The following is a 22,437-nucleotide window of genomic DNA, read 5'->3' as shown; positions in this document are numbered from 1 at the left end:
GATCCACCTATGTTCTACCATGACTGAATTAATAAAACATTAATCCACTTATTCAAAGTGGCGGCTTTTGATGCACTTCCAGATCATTTCCTCCACACAAACCCTTGACTCTTGAGTCATTTCACCACCACATCTGAAACACTTTTGCGCCTTTGCAATTACTCCACTAGACATGCACCAACAGATGCCATTGTCGTGCACAGCTAAATCCCTTAAATTGATCCACTTTATAGCAATCACAGCCATAATCACAAAACATATTTCTCAAAACACACTAACACACCAAAAAAATCAAACTAGACAATGGTTTCCATTTCGGTGCTAGAAATACACTGTCTCAGTTTTTGCCTCTCATTGGTTATGTCAAAGAATCATCCTATTGGCTATGTAAAACTGATGTGTTGCCAACCTATGAGCAGCAGATAAGCACCGCCTTGACTTCCACTGGCCCTGATCTAGAATTTAGCCTACATATCTGCATCATCTGCAAAAAGTGTGAGGTTACTATTGGCTCATTCCATGTCAGTCAACCAGGGGCTCTAGCTCATAGTCTCAGATTTGACTGAAATTCAGTACACTAATTCTACCATGTGTGGAACACCTGTGTACAAAGTGTTAGTTTCCCCTGCCAATTAGCTCCAGAATTATGACTTGTGAAAGGAGGTGGCGTGACCCGCATCTGGCAATCTATCTTCAGATCCGACTTCAGGTCATAATAACTTTGGAACTATTCCACACAGTCCAGTGAAATTTTTACAGCCCAGTAACATCCATTTAGAGAACACACTCCATGAATCAAAACACCAACAACATATTTCTGAGGGAAAATAAAAAATTCCAAAATGCGATTAAAAATGTAATACATTAAAAGGTACATATTATAGGTGCCCTCTATGCCAAATATAATTCACTCAAAAAGTGTATAAATCTTTTTGTGGTAAGCTTAATGTTGCCTAAACACACACAGAACTCATCATGGCCATATCAGTCACAAAAACAGAGTTACATGCACACGAAAACAGAAAAATTTGAAAAATTACCTGAAAAACATGGATTTACAAAGTGTGGTAGCACAAAAGGGACAAATGGTATCCAAGCCAAATTTCACACACTGCATAAGTAGACCATAATTATATATATCTCAAAATTTCAGCATGTCATTGCAAGACATTTGTGTACAATCAAGTTGACAGATGTTTTTGGTGATGTGGCCATTGTTCCACAACACAATTTTGTAAAAACATATCGTAAACTGTTCTGCCTCTTCTTATCCTCTCCCACAACTGTTTAATCACTAAGCAACAACATACAGACAGATTAACACACCCTATCATTAATGTGTACTGCACCTTAACTGCTAAAAACCAGTCGATTGTCCTTCGAACAGAAGTTCTCCCACACTTTAGCTACTGTACTCTGTACATTGAGTTGCAAATTGTACTGTCTTCCTGACACTGTAGTAGGAACTGGAACTGTTATAACAATATGTTCAAAAGGAATCCAACACCTGTCTGTCAAACGTGGCCAATGAAATGATCTTGCTGGTGCCATGAAGTTCACAAATACATCACCTTCTGCTTCACAGCACTGTGCAACACATCCTAAGTACCATTTGTCATCATAAACAGCAATAACATAGCAACCTGGTTGTATGTTGCTGCTTTTGCTTCTGAATCCTGAGTCAGACACCCTGTGAACACACATGTTGTGCATGAACCTATAGTTGTAACCAGACAGTCTGTTCATCTGCACATTGTCAGAGTCCGCTGGAGAGAAGTGATGATGGCTCCTCGTGCCTGCAACAGTTTTAACGTGTTCTAGTCTGCTTTTTAGCAACTCTTCGACTGATTTCACCTCATCTTTCGAAACACAGAATGATTGTATGCCAGAGATATTTTTATGTACCCAGGTAAATAACTGAAGAGGTGTTAGAATGTGACCTTCTGTAGGGTGCTGCAGACTAGCTCGTGATACCATGCACTTAATGGTAGCACCAATACCATCACATAAATTTTTACCATGACTTGTTGCGAAAAAATTCCATTCTGCGTGAATCTGAAAATCGTGGTAATGCATGCATAAATTTTTGAGATTTTTACAGTTTTTGTACTGACTAGCTGTCCAATCACTGAAGTATTTCGCAAAATGTACGTGAGGCAGCTTGTTTTTCACATATGCCATGACAGTGCGAATGTGGGCATGAACTGCAATGGCATCATGAATTAAACAGTTACTAAAAACGCACAGGTTCATGACAGACACACCACCTGATTCACCTATATAGTAAATCGCAAATGGCTGGAGAGTTGCTTGACTGCTGTCCCAAGGATATCCTTGGATGGTACCTTGAACTATAAATGCATAATTTTCAGAAAAGTCTAGTATTACTCTAATTTCATCTTGTTTCAAATTATCCTTACAAAACTGGAGATTGCCGATTGTGCTGTTGCTGTGAAGCTGTGTGTGGTCAGTTTGTCCATATTTTGACAACACATTTCAACAAAATCTTCCACTGTATTTTGCTTTGTTTCAAGACTTGTGCAATCCATGTGTGTCCATTGTTTATAAGAAACAAGTTCATCGTCATCCATAAGTTCACCATACAGTTTGTTATTCATGTGTTCTGCAAGACTTGCCTTACCAGGACACTTTTCACACCTGTGTATCGTGCACTGGTAGGAACTCATGTCACACACTAGCAGCTTCATTGGACCTTTGTAATCCAGACCAGAATCCTTTACAGCAGCACACATCAGCTTAGCATTTTGATGGGTCTCACATACACAAACATTGTGTGTGCCCCTTGCACTTTACAGGCACAACCCATTTTGGCCGAAGATTGAAAAAAGATGATAAACCTACTTTAGTATTGGGATACTTTTCCTTTAATTCTACATATAGCTCTGATATGTTGCATAGCAAAAGTCTTTTTTGCATCTGTACATGTACATTTCCCATTTTCACCGTTACTTAGTCTTCTTTCCCAGGCATTATTTGGCTGTAGTCACTATTTTCATAAAACTCTGAAACTAGCACCTTTATTTCTGAACTCAATTGCTTGCCCTGAGCCTGCTGAAGTAGTGGAAGCACTCCTTGGGTTGCTTTTATTTTCCTAGCTTGCTTTACCATATATGTAGAAACATTGAATTCCTTTGCAGTGTAGTCAATAGACCAGCTGGAAGGTACAAGGGTAAGAATAGCTACCTTTTTCTGGCGTGTGGATATGGCACATTTTTCTTTCAAATCATGCACAATTTTGTCCAAATCAGAGCATTTCTGGCATGATTTCTGTTCCTTTGGAGCAGATAGTTCTTCCTCTTCCACCATTAATGTGTCAGCTATTTTGTGTTTTAATTCCATTTGAGTTTCTTGTAGTTTTCTTCTACCACAGCTGGGCCTGTCTCTTTTTCCAATTTTGTGTGTCTTCATGGGAGACAAACCAAGAGCAGTCATGTATTTAATTGCTCATCCGCTGTGGTTGTAGGTGGCTGATACTCTTCGTCACTGTCATGTAAATTATCTGAATATTCTTCATATTTTAGCAGTGTAACACGCCTGGAACACAGCTTTTGTCCTGGTTTCATGTTAAGTCCCATGCACAGATTCACTTTCAATACTGATTTTATATCAATTTCTCTGAGGCTACACTTCACTGTCTTCTTATGAATCCGAAATAGATCAAAACAACATCTTTGTAGAAAAGAATACTTATCCAGAAACACTTTCATATGATGATAAACACTAAAGTTTCCTGGAACTGTACTTCTTGTGCCCACAGGGTGTATCCCGGATCTCCATAGCAACAAATCTTGGTCCGATTCATCCAGATCATACAGCACAAAGCAAATGCCACATTTTGTCCCATGTGTTGTTTTATGACATTCAGATGCTTGTGCTCTATCAATACTGCAACTTGTTTGAACAAAAGCACCACTAGTACACTCTTCTGCCTCCATATTTACTTTCCACAGCAGTACTGACCAGTCTAAACTGGAATCTTAAAAACATGAGTAACCTGTAATTGTTGCTTGTTTCCTTTGTTGTTCCTGCCTAACAATGACTCATTCCGTCCCTGAAAACTACCATTGTTTAACTTTCTGTTGCTTCATTGTTCCCAACAATTGCTGCAGCTTTATCTGAAACAAGTTGTCTGCATCATCACTATTACTTGCTAAATCGTGTTAAAAGAAACGTAACCAAATACATCTCTGTCAACTTTTATTGTACACAAATGCCTTGCAATAACAAGTTGAAATTTTGCCACATATTATATTATGGTCTACTTATGCAGTGTTTGAAATTTGGCTTGGATATCACTTGTCTCTCTTGTGCCACCACACTTAGAAAATCCGTGTTTTTCAGGTAATTTTTCAAATTTTTCTATTTTCATGTGCATGTAACTCTGTTTGTGTGACTGATACGGACAAGATGAGTTGTGTGTGTTTAGGCCAAATTAAGCTTTAAAAAAAAAAAAAAAAAAAAAAAAAAAAAAAACTTTTTTGAGTGAATTATATTTGGCATGAGGGCACCTACAACATGTACCTTTTAACGTAGTACATTTTTAAAATCACATTTTGGATTTTTTATTTTCCCTCAAAAATATGTTGTTGGTGTTTTGATTCATAGAATGTGTTCTCTAAGTGGATGTTACTGGGGTGTAAAAATTTCACTGGACTGTGTGGAATAGTTCCAAAGTTATTAAGACCTGAAGTTGCCAGATGAGGGTTGCAATTTCCGGGTCATGCCACCTTCTTTCACAAGCCATAATTCTGGAACTAATTGCCAGGGGAACTAAAAATTTTGTACATGAGTGTTCCACACTTGGTAGCATTGGTGTGCTAAATTTCAGCCAAATCTGAGACTATCAGCTGGAACATTTTCTCAAAGTGGTTGAATTGACATGGAATGACCCTATTAACATTGCCTGCAAGGTCACAAATGTACAACATGAACAGCAAAAGTCCCAACACAAATCCTTGGTGCATGCTTGAAGATAACTTCTACATCTGCAGAGGATTCTTTATTCAAGATACATGACAATATTTCAACAGTTGAACACACCATCATTTTCAAGGCACAAATATGATGAGAGAGAACAGTTCAAGAAAATTTACACCCTCTGCAGGCAGGACTATGTCATTGAAGAACCATAATAAACAACTAATGCCATCACACAACCAAAGATGACCCACATCAGAAGTTATCGTGTAAGCATGTACCATTAACTCTTGTTCCTTTCTCTGACAAGATAGGGAAAGCACGGTTCCTAGCAGAATTTAAGCAAAAACTTGCTAATTTAATCTTAATTACTTCCTTATAACCACTATCCCAATAGCTGGAAATACATGCCAGAATCTCTGAAATTGTTTTGATACATTCCATAGAATGATTAGTAACAAGGCAACCTTCTGCAACAGCAGAATTGCTCCGCTGTTTAAAGTGTGTGTGTGGCATTCAGTACATCAGTTCTCCACATTCCTGATGGTCTGACCAACGTATGCTGTTTCACAACTGCAAAGGATACAATAGACACCTGCCTTATGCAAACAAAAATCATCCTTTACAAATCCTAAAAGGGCCCTAATCTTTAATGATGGTCATAAAACTCATTTGAAACAGTGTCTCCACAGAATAAGACTAATTCTGTTGGCATTGCTACCCGCACAAGGCAATAAAGCCTTAACGAAAGTGCCACGTCATTGTTTACATTAGTTACTGAATTCATGGTTGGTAGACAGTGTAATGCACAACTGATCTATCTTTCCTATAACTGAGCTGGCAAAAGGTGACTTTGAAGTGGACTGACTCAGCTGAAAACTTTAAGGGTTAGAGACAGAGTTGAGAAAAACATTTGTACTTAAAGAAGCCAGACAGTAAAATTGGTTTATATCATGTTGGACCTCCTTCTGCCCAGCATGGCACAGCAAGTCAATGTGACATTGACTCAACAAGTCATTGCGAGTTGCTGCACAAATACTGAACAACGCTGCTTCTATAGCTGTTCACAATTGCTAGAGTGTTGGCAGTGCAGGGTTTTGTGCACACATGGTTCTCTCAATTATGTCCCATAAATGTTTGGTGGGATTTGTGTTGGGCAATCTGGGTGGACAAATCATCTGCTCGAATTGTGCACAATGTTCTTGAAACCAATTGTGAACAATTGTAGCCCGGTGACATTGTGCACTGTCATCCATAACAATTCCATTGTTGTTTGGAAACATGAAGTCCACGAATGACTGCAAATGGTCTCTAAGTACGAACATAACCATTCCCAGTCAATGAATGGTTCAGTTGGGTCAGAGGACCCAGACTTGTAAACACAGCCCACACCATTATGGAGCCACCACCAGCTTTCACAGCAGCTCATTGACAACCTGGGTCCACGGCTTTGTGGTGTCTGAGCCACAGTCGAACACTACCATCAGTTCTTACCAACTGAAATTGGGACTCAGCTGGCCAGATCACAGTTTACCAGTCGTCCAGAGTCCAACCGATATAGTCACGAGCCCAGGAGAGGCGCTGCAGGTGATGTCATGCCGTTAGCAAAGGCACTCGAGTCTGTCATTTGCTGCCATAGCCCATTAATGCCAAATCTTGTCACAATGTCCTAACGGATATGTTTGTTGCACATCTCACATTGATTTCTGTGGTTATTTCACACAGTGTTGCTTGTCTGTTAGCACTGACAACTCTAGGCGAACACTGCTGCTCTCAGTCGTTAAGTGAAGAAAGTCGGCCACGGTGTTGTCCAAGGTAAGTGGTAATGACTCAGATTTGGTATTTTCAGCACACTCTTGACACTGTGGTTCTTACAATACTGATTGTTTAATGATTTCTGAAATGTAATATCCCATGCCTCTAACTCCAACTACCATCCTGTGTTCACAGTCTGTTAATGCCTGTTGTGCAATTATAATCACATTGGAAATCTTTTTACATGAATACCTGAGTACAAATGACAGTTCCATCAATGCACTACCACTTTACACCTCGTGTATGTGACACTACCACCATCCGTATTTGCGTTGAATCGCTGCCCCGTGACTTTTGTCTCCTCCGAGTAGTTCCATTTAAATTCCTATGATTAATTTATCTAAGACACTCACACATATTTACAACTACTGTATTAGTGTCACACGTCTTGCACTGCCAGCATTGCATCCACTGAGAAAATCTTTGCTATTTGCAAACTTTTAGGGCCAAATTAAGAAATTATTTTAGGAGAGAAAACACCCACGAAATTAGTGATGCTCTATAAATTTCTAGGTGCTTTCAGAAACGAGCAAATTGTAAGCACAATCATTATGATTCTACATAAAAAGGAGCAAATTGTACTTTACAGTCATTATAATTCTATGTCAAGTTAAAGTTTTTTATGGAAATGCAAATTTTTTCAACTGTGTTTCTCATATTAGTCAAAAAGTCAACAGACAATATTAATAAAATGAATTCTTGTGACAGTAATAGTTGTCTACAGTAAATATCGTGGCTTTTCTTAATTTTGTATAATGCTAAGTATGTAACATTTTGTGTGTTGACTAAATTTCCATAATTAAATATCCATGGGTTTTATGGTGTTTTTTAAGTGGGTTAGAAAAAATCTTTTTTTGGGTTGTGTTAAATTACAACCACCCTGGTCTAAGATGACACAGGCCCTATGAACCTCTCCGTGCTGAGCTGGATGGTGAAAACTATCAGCCTGAAGAAACAATCCAGTGTGAGTTGGCCACTTATGAGGTCACAACATACTGCCAACCCTCCTCCTGATCATCACACCACGGGAGGGAAGGAAGGCATTCTTTGGAACCTGCAGTGAACAAATATTCAGATGATCAAAATTTTGAATCACTACTTCCATGACAAACAACAAAAGTATCATCTCCATATTTAAAAAGGCATGCTGGCCCCTCGAAATCTTCCATACACAGATTGGCAATAATAATTAGATGACATAGGGCTCACCATAATGACTCCATCTGTCTGCTCATAGAACTGGACACTGAATTAAAAGTAAGTGGAAGTCAGCACATGTCAAACAGGTTAGTTAATTCAACACCAAACCTAACATCAATTAACAGTAATGAATGAGGCAGAGGAATGTGAGTCAAAACAGAGACCACATCAGCACTTAATAAAATGTCAGTCATTGAAACAAACTCCTATCGACAGAGAAACCCGCCAAGTTCCTAATTTGATGCACACACCGACCTACAAGGTACGTCAGGTCAACAATGTTACTGACAATAGGTCTCAGAGGAATCCCTTCCTTGTGGATTTTCGGACAGCTATATAGGCTATGGGGACAGCAGAGAAAAAGCTAAAACTCTTCTCTTGCAACAACAAACTTTGCTTCTGGAGGTTATTACTCTTCCTACCCACCCTTGTTTGTTGGATCAGCACTGAGGCTGTGATACACAGGATCTCAAAGAAAATAATACATCTTTTGAACATAATCTTGCTTCCAGAACATCACTGTAGCATTATCCTTGTTCGTGAGTAAGATAACAAAGTCAGGATCCACCCTGGGTGAATAAAGAGCAGTCCTCAGTTCTCTTGGATGAATGTGCCCTAGTCAACACATAAACATGCTTCTTCCCTGTTCTGTGCCATCCAAAGAATTCTCACTGAGAACGATCACAGATCAATTTTATTAACCAACTGAAATGCGTGATCACAAAAAAAGCAGAAAATAGTATTCTAAACAAAGAAGAAGGGAGTGTCACTAACCTGGTGGTGCCCCATATGGAGGAGGGGAAGCTCTTGTGTCAATGTACGGACTGACACCAGGTTGCAGGACTGGCCCTTGAGGACTTGCAGCATACGGATTGTATGGTGGTGGATAGTTTGATGCAGGTGAGCTGGTAACAGAACTGTCACTAACATAGTGCTTTTTCCTGCTTGCAGCTGAAACCAGTAATAAAAGAAAATATATGAAATGACATACAAGGACAACAGACACATATATACAATAATCACAATAAATTATCTTATTATTACTTGACTGAAAAATAAGAGTACAGTAAAGATTCAACATTGTAATAATAGTTTAAGGCAGCAGGCAAGTAATTGGTAAAAACAAAAGATAGTAACTGCAAGAAGTGAGATGCAAGTGAAAAACTTGAGCAATTCATACAAAACAGCAGAAAACAGAAAATCTGTGGAAAAAATTGTAAAACAAAAAGAAAGAGGAACAAATTAAAAGAAAAAGTGATACCCTTTCACAATAATTCAGACTTCTCAGGTTGTCGGGCACATGGAGGCTTCCACTCTTTATACACATTTTAAGTGACAAGGGGAGGGGGTTGCTTAGTGTTATATCCTAGCCAGTAATGCCAACTGAGCCCGCTGCCAAAAGGTTGGCAGCATCAAAGTCCAGACGCCGTCCGCATAAGCAGCGCCAGCGATACAGGAAATCGCCACAAGTCTGCGCGCGCCACCGCTGGCTTCTGGCTTCTTAAGCGCTGGAGTCGCGAGCGCTAGGACAGTTCTGGATTCGCCGCTCAGTTGTATACTCGCCACCGAATTGTGTACCTGCTAGTCAGTTGTGTGTTCATCGCAGCAGAGTTGTTGTTTGTCGTCAGCCGACGCTGACCAAGCCGCTCCGACTCGAAGTAGACAGATTTCTGTAGACCATGTTCACCACTGTGTTCTGTATCGTCGTTAATAAAGATAAGTACCGACTTTCATTTAATCCGAGTGTTTGGGTTTTCATCTTTCTGTTCACTGTTCCAGCGGACCGCTCGGCCCGCTATTAAAAGTGTGGCGGTGACTTCGTAGGCCGTTTCTACAGCGAAGTGTTGTCGCTACGAAGGCCGTCACAAAACTGGCGACGAGGACTTCCGAACTCGTGTGCAGGGCTGGTTCAACTTGTTTCTTGAGATAGAATTTTGGGGGCTGGTTTAATTTGTGTTCACTATGTCTGCCGAATTACAACAGTTGATCTTGTTACAGAGTCAGCAAATACAAAGTCTGGTGGAAGCAATCGCCAAACAAGCGGCTAATCCACCACCACACAAGGAACAAGCACAGGCAGCACCGCCTTTTCGTGCTTTTGAGGCATCACGAGAAGAATGGCAAGAATATTTCGCGCAGTTGCAGGCGCACATGTCAGTCTACAAAATCACAGGTAATGAGCGGCAGCTTTATTTAATTTCCACTGCAGGCGTGGAAGTCTATAGACTACTTTGTAAGTTGTTCCCGGAATCCAAGCCAGAAGCTTTAGACTATGACGTTGTTGTTACCAAGCTTGCTGAGTATTTCGAGTCGCGAGTTCATGTGGCAGCGGCCAGATTCAAGTTCTTCAGATTAAAGAAACTGCCACATCAATCTAATAAACAGTGGTTAACAGATTTACGGGGCCTCACCCGTCAGTGCCGATTTAATTGTGTGTGTGGAGCTTCCTACAGTGATGTCATGTTACGAGACGCTATTACTCAAAACATTGCAGATTCTCGTATTCGTGCTGCTATCTTAAAGTTGCCTGACCCGTCATTAGAGACTGTGATGAACATCATTGAAGCCCAAGATACTTTTGACTATGCTGAGTGTGAGTTAGATCAGCCATGTATTTCTCAAATTGCCTGTGCTAAGCAAGTTATGTCACGCCCGCGGCCCCACCGGCAGAGTCAGACTGTAAACACTAGCCGGCCGCGTCATGTTAAACACATTCGTCAGCCGCGTGTGCAAAATGATAGACTTAAGTCTTGCCCTAAGTGTGTTCTTGCTGATCCTCGTGAATGTTGCCCGTTACGAAACGCGGTTTGTCACTTTTGTCAAAGGAAAGGACACATCCAGACTGTTTGCGTAAATGCAAGAACAATTCTAGTGCTGCCCAGCCCATGGATATTCATGTTCTTCAAAGCCAGCCCGCCCAGAAGGTCGCGTTTAAAGACTCTTCCACGGTTCGTGTGGGTAATAAACTTGTTCGCAATAAGCCACCCACCCAGCCCTCTGCTATGCGACCCAAGCGTAATTCAAACGCTGTAAAAAGTAATGTACAGACTGCAAGTGAAGCGGGAGTTGTTGTTCCACCCGCCCAACCCATGAGTTGTCGTAAGCAGCGAACACGCGCTAAACGCGCAGATTTTGTGTCTTCCGCCTCCGCTGCACCGATCCAGAGACAGTGTAATAAACTATTTGTGAAGCTACGCATCCAGGATAAGACCTTCAATTTTCAATTAGACACTGGTGCGTCTGTGACTCTCATAAATAGTGCTACGTATGCGGCTATCGGCCGCCCTAAACTTTCAGCGGCAAAACATTCTTTGGCTACTTATAGTGGAGAACAAATTCCTGTGTTAGGTGTATGTAGCGTGCCAGCCACATTCCGTGGCAATACAAAAACAGTTTCATTCACAGTGCTCCGCGCTACAGACAGTGTAAACATTTTCGGATTAGACTGTTTTGACTTGTTTGGCCTGTCTATCCAAGACAATGTGTTGCAACTTAATGCTGTTGTTGTTCCTCAAGACAGCATAACCGATTTGTGTAAACGATACAGTGACATATTTAAAGACGAACTCGGTTGTGCTGCGAACTTTGCCGCTCATATTACGTTAAAAGATAATGCTCAGCCTCGATTTTTTCGTGCTCGTCCAGTGCCTCACGCCCTCCGGGCACCTGTAGAAGATGAACTTCGTCGTTGGCAAAACGACGGTGTTATTCAACCCGTTTCAGCGAGCCGGTGGGCTTCTCCCTTAGTTATTATAAAGAAACCGTCTGGCAAGTTACGTTTGTGTGCTGATTTTAAGTCGACAGTTAATCCTCAGACTGTCATTGATTCTTTTCCTTTGCCTAGACCGGACGAGCTGATGGATAAGTTAGGGGAAGCTCGTTTCTTTTCCAAAATTGATCTCCGTGAAGCATATTTGCAATTGCCCCTCGACGAGCAATCACAACAGTATTTTGTCATAAACACGTCGTTGGGGTTGTTCCGTTTTCTGCGTTTGCCTTTTGGTTGTGCATCAGCTCCAGCTGTTTTTCAACGTTTTTTGTCCCAACTTTTGGCTAATGTGCCATCGTGTTGCAACTATTTAGACGATATTGTTGTGTCCGGTCGGACGCCTGCTGAACATTTCCGTAATTTGGAGTGTTTGTTTACAGTGTTGTCTCAGGCAGGCCTACGTTGCAACATCGATAAATGTTCATTTTTCCTTACGGAGTTGGAGTATCTGGGTCATGTTATTAATGCTCAAGGCATTCATCCCTCCCAGTCACATTTAGCAGCTATTCGTGATTTGCCCGCCCCTCGCAATCTGCATGAATTGCAAGCAGTTCTTGGCAAATTGACATATTATATTAGGTTTATACCTAATGCATCACAGATTGCTGCACCGTTGCATCGTCTCCGCCGTAAGAATGTTCCGTTTGTGTGGTCAGCTGATTGCCAATCAGCCTTTCAGCAGCTCAAAGAGGCTTTATTGAATGATCGTTGTCTGGTCCATTACGACCCTAACAAGCCTCTGGTGTTAGCTTGTGATGCTTCTTCTTTCGGCCTCGGTGCTGTGTTGTCTCACCGAGTCGGTAACACCGAACGTCCTATTGCGTTCGCATCTAAATTGCTAAACAAAGCTCAGTGTAATTATAGCCAATTGGACAAGGAAGCGTTGGCTATTGTGTTCGGTGTCACAAAATTCCATCACTACCTCTATGGTAGACAATTCTATTTAGTAACAGATCACAAGCCCCTGACGTCACTGTTTCATCCGTCTAAACCAGTTCCTCAGCGGACAGCTCAGAGACTACAACGTTGGGCTCTTTTGTTATCACAATACCAGTATGAGATACTGTATCGCCCTACAGCTCAGCATGCAAACGCTGACGCGCTTTCTAGATTGCCGATTGCTGCGGATGATGTCTTCGATTCCTCTGACGACTCTTGCCATCAGATTGACGCCGATGAGCATCAATCCCTCCGGGATTTTCCGATTGATTATCGTCAGGTGGCACGTGAGACAGCTACGGATCCTCATCTGAGTTTACTATTACGTTTTGTTCAACGTGGTTGGCCGTCCAAGGCAAAGGACATATCGGATCCTGTGGTTCGTCGCTATTATCCGCAACGTCATCTGTTGTCCGTTTCGCACGGAGTTTTGCTGTTACGCACCGAGAATGACCAGCTTCGTGTAGTGGTTCCCCAAGTGCTCCAATCCAAGGTCCTCGACTTGTTGCATCAAGGTCATTGGGGAGTGGTCCGCACCAAGCAGCTTGCCCGCCGTCATTGTACATGGATCGGCATTGATAAGCAGATTACGCAGATGTCTACAGATTGTTCGACGTGTGCCGAACACCAAGCTGCTCCGCCTCAACGCTATTTTGAGTGGGCACGCCCTGCCGGTCCCTGGCAGCGAGTACATATTGATTTCGCTGGTCCATATTGGAATTCTCGTTGGCTCATCGTGATAGATGCATTTAGTAATTTTCCGTTTGTTGTGCCCATGCAGCCTACAACGTCTGCACAAACTATACAGGCGTTGACTTCAGTTTTTTGTATTGAGGGTCTTCCAGAAGTTTTAGTGTCTGACAATGGTCCACAATTTACCTCTGCTGAATTTGAAAGTTTTTGTTCTGCCAATGGCATTCGCCATGTTCTTACTCCGCCGTTCCACCCTCAATCGAATGGTGCAGCGGAACGTTTTGTCCGCACATTCAAGGATCATATGGACCACCTTCGTGCTACGCACTCTCGTCAGCAGGCCCTCATCACGTTCCTGTCGTCGTACCGGACCACGCCACGCGACGGCCCTTCGCCTGCGGAGCTTCTCCACGGCCGTCGTCATCACACCCTACTACGGTTGTTGCACCCCCCGGATCGACCCGCCGCTTCTGAGCATCGCACGCGTTTTCAGCGCAACGACGCCGTTTTTTTCAGAGTTTATCACGGTCGCCGTCGTTGGGAACGTGGTACCGTGATACGTGTCCAGGGTCGCGGTTTTTATACTGTTCAAGGTGCTACTGGGGTGCACAGGAGGCATCAGAACCAGTTGCGCCGCGCTGGCCGCCCGGATTCTGCCGCTCGTTCTTTGTCCACAGATTTGGTCCGCGGCGGGTTCCAGCCGCGCCTTCCGACTTCGCTGCCGCCCCCAGGGCAGCAGCAGCAGCCGTCGCCGCTACCACGCCGACAGCCCGTCCCGTTGATGCCTCCCGCGCAGCTTCATGCGGGAGCGCCCCGGGTGGTCGCTCCGGCGCCTGCGGTCCCTCTTCAGTCGCCACCGCCTTCGGAGCTGATGGACGTCGACCCCTCAGCTGGGCCGCCTTCCCAAGCGGTGGCTGTGCAGCCTGTACTGCAGCCGCTTTCCTTGGGCGCCCCCAAGGAGTCTGACACCGCAGCGCCTTGTCCGGCGCCCACTCAGCAGCCGTCGACGCAGCGTCAGGAGACGCTGCCTCTCTTCGTGGGTCCCAACGCCCCGTCGCGACCAGTACCAGAAGCTGCGCCCGTGGTCACAGGCGTGCACCCTGACCTCGGTTTTCAGTCGGTGTTTCCCGAGGCCCCGCGCAGCCAATGCTGGGGTGCGGACCGGGGACTGCCACCGACAACAGTCTCCGCCCCGGTCTCTTCTGCTACGTCTGCGGCCAGACCCCTCCCCCGCCGTCGACGCTCGCCACGTCATTATTCAACGACGGTGCGGCGATTTGGGGGGGAGGAGTGTTATATCCTAGCCAGTAATGCCAACCGAGCCCGCTGCCAAAAGGTTGGCAGCATCAAAGTCCGGACGCCGTCCGCATAAGCAGCGCCAGCGATACAGGAAATCGCCGCAAGTCTGCGCGCGCCACCGCTGGCTTCTGGCTTCTTAAGCGCTGGAGTCGCGAGCGCTAGGACAGTTCTGGATTCGCCGCTCAGTTGTATACTCGCCACCGAATTGTGTACCTGCTAGTCAGTTGTGTGTTCATCGCAGCAGAGTTGTTGTTTGTCGTCAGCCGACGCTGACCAAGCCGCTCCGACTCGAAGTAGACAGATTTCTGTAGACCATGTTCATCACTGTGTTCTGTATCGTCGTTAATAAAGATAAGTACCGACTTTCATTTAATCCGAGTGTTTGGGTTTTCATCTTTCTGTTCACTGTTCCAGCGGACCGGTCGGCCCGCTATTAAAAGTGTGGCGGTGACTTCGTAGGCCGTTTCTACAGCGAAGTGTTGTCGCTATGAAGGCCGTCACAAAACTTAGTGTTGCAAGTAGATGGTGAGGGCCAGAAACTGGTCAGAAGTTGGCACAACAGATGGAAGAAATAGAACTGGCTCAGAGTGCTTAATATTACAGATGGAAAACAGGGTAGTCAGTTGTCAAGAGTGGGGTGTATAGGTGCATAAAGTGTAAGTGTATGAGAATAGAGCAGACATAACAATACTGAGAAACTTTAACATATTGTGGGATGTTAAGAAGAAGCAAGTACCACAACTATGCAGCAGCCACGGGCTGCTGTAAGCTGTCAGTTACAGGAAATACTACAAGGTGTCCAACTTTGCTTCTGCCATTTGCCGATAGGTGGCAACAACGGTAAGTAGCGGTCAAAAGAGACAGATTGCAGACGTCATGCAGTTAGCTTGGATCTCAGTCAACATAACCTAATTCAAACATTAGTTGATTTGTGTCTGCATCATAAAGATGTTCTTGATTGAAAATGTCAGTTTACGAGCCTAATTCTCGTCATTTGTGGGAGATGTTACTGTTTTGTTTCAATATGATGAAAACAGCACCTGAGTCTCATCAAATGCTCTCAAATACGTATGGTAAGGATGCTAATAGTGAAAGAATGTGTCTTGAGTGGTTTCAATGCTTCAAGAATGGTAATTTTAATGTCGTAGACTGGCATAGTGGTGGAAGAGAGAATGTTCTTGAAGATGCAGAATTGGAGACATTGCTGAGTGAAGACTCGTGTCAGACTCAAGAAGAATTGGCATGCTTAGTGGGAGTGACACAGCAAGCCATTTCCAAAACGTCTCAAGGCTATGGGCATCATTCAGGAAGAAGGAACTTGGGTCCTGTGTGAGCTGAAACCAAGAGACATTGAACAGCATTTGTGGGTTTTGTGAACAGTTGCTTTAGGGGCAAAAATAGAAGGGATTTCTGCATCATATTATGACGGGGGACGAAAAATGGGTTCATTATGATAACTCTAAATGCAAAAAATCATGGGGATATCCTGGTCATGCTTCCACGTCGTCAGCCAAACCGAATATTCACGGCTCCAAGATCATGCTTTGCATTTGGTGGGACCAGCTTGGCGTCATGTACTATGAGGTGTTAAAACAAAGTGAAACAATCACAGGTGCTCGTTATCGAATGTTGCAGTTAATACGTCTGAGCAGAGCATTAAAAAACAAACGGCTGCAATACAGCAAGAGGCACAATAAAGTGATTTTGCAGCACAACACTCGACCCCACATTGCAAAAAGAGGTCAAAACGTACTTGGAAATGTTAAAATGGGAAGTACTACCCCACCCGCCGTATTCTCCAGACATTGCTCCCTCTGACTATCACCTGTTGAGATCAGTGGCGCATGGCCTGGCTGGCTGACCAACACTTCCGATCTTATGAAGAAGTCACACATTGGATCTATTCGTGGATCGCTTCAAAAGATGAACAATTTTTTCGACACGGGATTCATACACTGCCCGAAAGGTTGGAGAAAGTAGTGGCAAACGATGGAAAATACTTTGAATGATACATGTGTAACCAACATGTTTCATTAAAGCCTCAAATGTTGGGGAAAAATGGCAGAAGCAAAGTTATACACCTTGTAGGTTGGTCAGTTGCATGGGAATCAAGGACCAGAATGCTAGGAGATGAGCAGCAAACCAAATGTATATTAAAATCTCGAACAGGGTTGTATTATTGACAGCCACATATAAAAATGGCAAACAGTTCTTCCCTCCAAGAGGAGAGAGGGGTAGGTTGGGGGAGATTAAAAAGCAAGGGCAGGGCACTTGACCCCAGGATGTGGGGACCCACCTTTATAGTGGCAACGAGGGCAGACAAAGATAAAAGGAGAAGCATTAGGGTGAGTAGCTCACAACAGAAAATACTTTAACAACTTAAGACTTGTTGTTATAGTGAAAATAGTAGTGTCATGGAGCCTAACCAAAAAACTCAAAATCACTGAAGTGAGAGAATAATTACTAACAACACTGAGACATAAAAAATTAACTACTATTTTTGAGTCAAAAGGGATATTTGATATGTTTTATTAGCTTTGACTACTGATGTAATGTTAATGGCTGCTGTGACGTCATCTTTTGGTGCGTATATTCATAGTCTGATTGTTACTTGATGAAGCCAACGAACGTGGAAGTAAAAGAATTGTTGTTATTGTGACAGACTGATCTGTACATTAGACCATTTAAAAAAATCGCCATTGGTATTTTTCACTTTTTCTACATTACTGGAAAAACTCACAAATCATACTGAATATTCCTCTTTATCCCTATTTTTATTTACCTCTTGTGGTAGCCTAAAGCAAAATTTATTGTACATACCAATTACATATTTTTACACACATTTTTTAAAGGGAACAGCCCGAGTGAAGCCACTGAAGGCAAACAGTAACTTTCTCAAGTGCAAGAATTCAGATGACTCCACTGAAATACCAAATTATATAATGAACATTTGTGCAGCATATGCATAACATATTTGTTCATTAATCTCTTCTCCAAAACAAACTTAAATATTCTGAAGTATCTAGATAAAACAGGGAAAAAATTAATTGATAACTACAGCCATAGACAATGCACAGCAGAGTAGTTCCCTTTCTGAGCACAATTTACTAATAGATTTGCAGTCTGGTTTTATGAATGTCTTACTTGTTGACCAGGTAATATACAGTACTGCTTTTCACACAGCACAGTAATAGAAGATACTCACTGCAGCTACTGTTTATTTACTGTAACTTGACTACAGCTTTTAACAGACAGTATTTTCATAAATCAATAACATTAGACCACATTTTCGCTGTAGGAAGCAGACCCTTAAAGTGTTACAAAGCAGGAAATGAGCTTGCATTCAACAGGGAACAGTATGTGATGAAATGTTCTACTGGGTAATTTTATGCTTGAAAAATTAATGAGTTAACTAACTGTAGCAGATGACATGTTTTCTTTATAAACAATAAAGACGGTTTTTACAGTTCAGGCAGGAATATACAGCAAATCAAATAAACTATGAAATAACACAAAAACATAGCATCTGGCATAATCCGTGTCACTTCAGGCAGGGGGGTTACCTTCATAGTCCCGGATGTTATTGAATTTAGAATATGTTAAAATTCAGGAGTAAGTAAGAATCACATATTTTTTGTTTTCTTCCAAAAAATTCCTGCCCCAAGACACAGGCCTGCAAAGACTACACTGCAAACACCATCTTGAAGATGTGAAATTTGGAATTTTTTTAAAAATGCTGTCTGTATCTTGGTAACAGTTCTAGATACTTTGTTAGTTTTCTTTATTTGAAAGATAATTGCTTTATGATTCAACGGTATCCTTCGTTTAGTCATAACTGTGAAAGTTCTTTCACTGTCGCCTATTGAATTTTTTTTATAATTTACAGAATTTTTTTAAATGCCAATCCAGAAAAGTTAGATTTTTACTGTTGATTAGCACCATGTACTCTGTACATATTCTCTACAAAGGAGAGCTTCCACTTTTAAGTTGGACAGGTTTTATTTCAAAAAATCATTTTTTAAAACCTTTATGGGTAATTTAAGTCTTCACGGAATTGGTTTCTTACTAATTTCTTTGTTACAATGTTTATTTCTATTGTCTTTGTTGCAGTTATTTCTTTTCACTTTCTTTGTTGCAGATATTTCTTACCCTTTGTTGTAGTTTCTTTGTCATGGTTGTTCATCTACATCTACATCTACATCTACATCTACATCCATACTCCACAAGCCACCTGACGGTGTGTGGCGGAGGGTACCCTGAGTACCTCTATCGGTTCTCCCTTCTATTCCAGTCTCGTATTGTTCGTGGAAAGAAGGATTGTCGGTATGCTTCTGTGTGGGCTCTAATCTCTCTGATTTTATCCTCATGGTCTCTTCGCGAGATATACGTAGGAGGGAGCAATATACTGCTTGACTCATCGCTGAAGGTATGTTCTCGAAACTTTAACAAAAGCCCGTACTGAGCTACTGAGCGTCTCTCCCGCAGAGTCTTCCACTGGAGTTTAACTATCATCTCCGTAACGCTTTCGCGATTACTAAATGATCCTGTAACGAAGTGTGCTGCTCTCCGTCGGATCTTCTCTATCTCTTCTATCAACCCTATCTGGTACGGATCCCACACTGCTGAGCAGTGAGCGAACAAGCGTACTGTAACCTACTTCCTTTGTTTTCGGATTGCATTTCCTTAGGATTCTTCCAATGAATCTCAGTCTGGCATCTGCTTTACCGACGATCAACTTTATATGATCATTCCATTTTAAATCACTCCTAATGCGTACTCCCAGATAATTTATGGAATTAACTGCTTCCAGTTGCTGACCTGCTATTTTGTAGCTAAATGATAAGGGCTCTATCTTTCTATGTATTCGCAGCACATTACACTTGTCTACATTGAGATTGAATTGCCATTCCCTACACCATGCGTCAATTCGCTGCAGATCCTCCTGCATTTCAGTACAATTTTCCATTGTTACAACCTCTCGATACACCACAGTATCATCTGCAAAAAGCCTCAGTGAACTTCCGATGTCATCCACAAGGTCGTTTATGTATATTGTGAATAGCAACGGTCCTATGACACTACCGTGCGGCACACCTGAAATCACTCTTACTTCCGAAGACTTCTCTCCATTGAGAATGACATGCTGCGTTCTGTTATCTAGGAACTCTTCAATCCAATCACACAATTGGTCTGATAGTCCATATGCTCTTACTTTATTCATTAAACGACTGTGGGGAACTGTATCAAATGCCTTGCGGAAGTCAAGAAACACAGCATCTACCTGTGAACCCGTGTCAATGGCCCTCTGAGTCTCGTGGACGAATAGCGGAGCTGGGTTTCGCACGACCGTCTTTTTCGAAACTCATGCTGATTCCTACAGAGTAGATTTCTAGTCTCCAGAAAAGTCATTATACTTGAACATAATACAGGTTCCAAAATTCTACAACTGATCGACATTAGAGATATAGGTCTATAGTTCTGCACATCTTTTCGACGTCCCTTCTTGAAAACGGGGATGACCTGTGCCCTTTTCCAATCCTTTGGAACGCTACGCTCTTCTAGAGACCTACGGTACACCGCTGCAAGAAGGGGGGCAAGTTCCTTCGCGTACTCTGTGTAAAATCGAACTGGTATCCCATCAGGTCCAGCGGCCTTTCCTCTTCTGAGCGATTTTAATTGTTTCTCTATCCCTCTGTCGTCTATTTCGATATCTACCCTTTTTGTCATCTGTGCGACAATCTAGAGAAGGAACTACAGTGCACTCTTCCTCTGTGAAACAGCTTTGGAAAAAGACATTTAGTATTTCGGCCTTTAGTCTGTCATCCTCTGTTTCAGTACCATTTTGGTCACAGAGTATCTGGACATTTTGTTTTGATCCACCTACCACTTTGACATAAGACCAAAATTTCTTAGGATTTTCTGCCAAGTCAGTACATAGAACTTTACTTTCGAATTCATTGAACACCTCTCGCATAGCCCTCCTCACACTACATTTCGCTTCGCGTAATTTTTGTTCGTCTGCAAGGCTTAGGCTATGTTTATGTTTGCTGTGAAGTTCCCTTTGCTTCCGCAGCAGTTTTCTAACTCGGTTGTTGTACCACGGTGGCTCTTTTCCATCTCTTACGATCTTGCTTGGCACATACTCATCTAACGCATATTGTACGATGGTTTTGAACTTTGTCCACTGATCCTCAACACTATCTATACTTGAGACAAAACTTTTGTGTTGAGCCGTCAGGTACTCTGTAATCTGCTTTTTGTCACTTTTGCTAAACAGAAAAATCTTTCTACCTTTTTTAATATTTCTATTTACGGCTGAAATCATCGATGCCGTAACCGCTTTATGATTGCTTATTCCCTGTTCTGCGTTAACTATTTCAAATAGTTCGGGTCTGTTTGTCACCAGAAGGTTTAATATGTTATCGCCACGAGTCGGTTCTCTGTTTAACTGCTCAAGGTAGTTTTCAGATTTGTCCCTGCCACCCGTTATGAACGTTTGAGCCTCCCAGTCTATATCCGGCAAATTAAAATCTCCAGCCAGAACTATAACATGGTGGGGAAATCTACTCGAAATATTTTCCAAATTATCCTTCAGGTGCTCAGCCACAACAGCTGCTGAGCCAGGGGGCCTATAGAGACATCCAATTACCATGTCTGAGCCTGCTTTAACCGTGACCTTCACCCAAATCATTTCACATTTCGGATCTCCGTCAATTTCCTTCGATACTACTGCACTTCTTATCGCTATAAACACGCCTCCCCCTTCACTGTCCAGCCTGTTTCTGCGGTATACATTCCAATCTGAGTTTAGGATTTCATTACTGTTTACGTCTGGTTTCAGCCAACTTTCTGTCCCTAGTACTATATGGGCGTTGTGACCGTTTATTAATGAGAGCAGTTCTGGGACCTTTCTATAGACGCTCCTGCAGTTTACTATTAGCACATTAATATTGTTATTCCCTGTTGCATTTTGCCTACTCCTACCTTGCTGCGTCTCAGGAGGTGTCTTGTCGGGCCTAGGGAGGGAATTCTCTAACCTAAAAAACCCCATGTGCACTCCACACGTACTCCGCTACCCTTGTAGCCGCTTCCAGTGTGTAGTGCACGCCTGACCTATTCAGGGGGACCCTACATTTCTCCACCCGATAGCGGAGGTCGAGAAATTTGCACCCCAGATCTCCACAGAATCGTCTGAGCCTCCGGTTTAAGCCTTCCACTCGGCTCCAAACCAGAGGACCGCGATCGGTTCTGGGAATGATACTACAAATAGTTAGCTCTGATTCCACCCTGCGAGCGAGGCTTTCCGCCTTCATCAATTCCGCCAACCGCCTGTACGAACTGAGGATGATCTCTGAACCCAGACGGCAGGAGTCATTGGTGCCGACATGAGCAACAATTTGCAGTCGGGTGCACCCAGTGCTCTCTATCGCCGCCGGTAGGGCCTCCTCCACATCTCGGATGAGACCACCCGGCAAGCAGACAGAGTGAACACTGGCCTTCTTCCCCGACCTTTCCGCTATTTCCCTAAGGGGCTCCATCACCCGCCTAACGTTGGAGCTCCCAATAACTAATAAACTCCTCCCCCGGTGTGCCTGCTCGGACCTTGCTGAAGGAGCAGCCACATGTCCACTCACAGGCAGAGCGGGCGATGCCACACGGCCAGCCTCCACATTTACCCTCCACCTCGTGCGCCGCGAATGCCGCTGAACCCGCCACTCCCCTTGGGGAGAGGGTGGCCCAACCGCGCCCGGTACCCGCGAAGATGTCTCAACAGCAGGGACAGT

The 22,437-nt window shown here is 43.0% G+C and overlaps 1 protein-coding gene across 1 annotated transcript in view; it reads right to left on the bottom strand.

Moving 5' to 3' along the window:
* The window catches only part of LOC126202228 (protein YIF1B), a 77,632-nt gene that overhangs the window by 43,863 nt on the left and 11,332 nt on the right, over nt 1-22,437 (bottom strand). Inside the window, exon 2 of the mRNA XM_049936846.1 lies at nt 8,728-8,904. Coding sequence (XP_049792803.1) covers nt 8,728-8,904 — 177 coding nt within the window. The remainder of the gene's footprint in view (nt 1-8,727; nt 8,905-22,437) is intronic.

This window comes from Schistocerca nitens, chromosome 1 (genome assembly GCF_023898315.1).
Source record: "Schistocerca nitens isolate TAMUIC-IGC-003100 chromosome 1, iqSchNite1.1, whole genome shotgun sequence".
NCBI lineage: Eukaryota > Metazoa > Arthropoda > Insecta > Orthoptera > Acrididae > Schistocerca > Schistocerca nitens.
The sequence above is the reverse complement of the archived record's forward strand: the minus strand, read 5'-3'. Positions and strand labels throughout refer to the sequence as shown.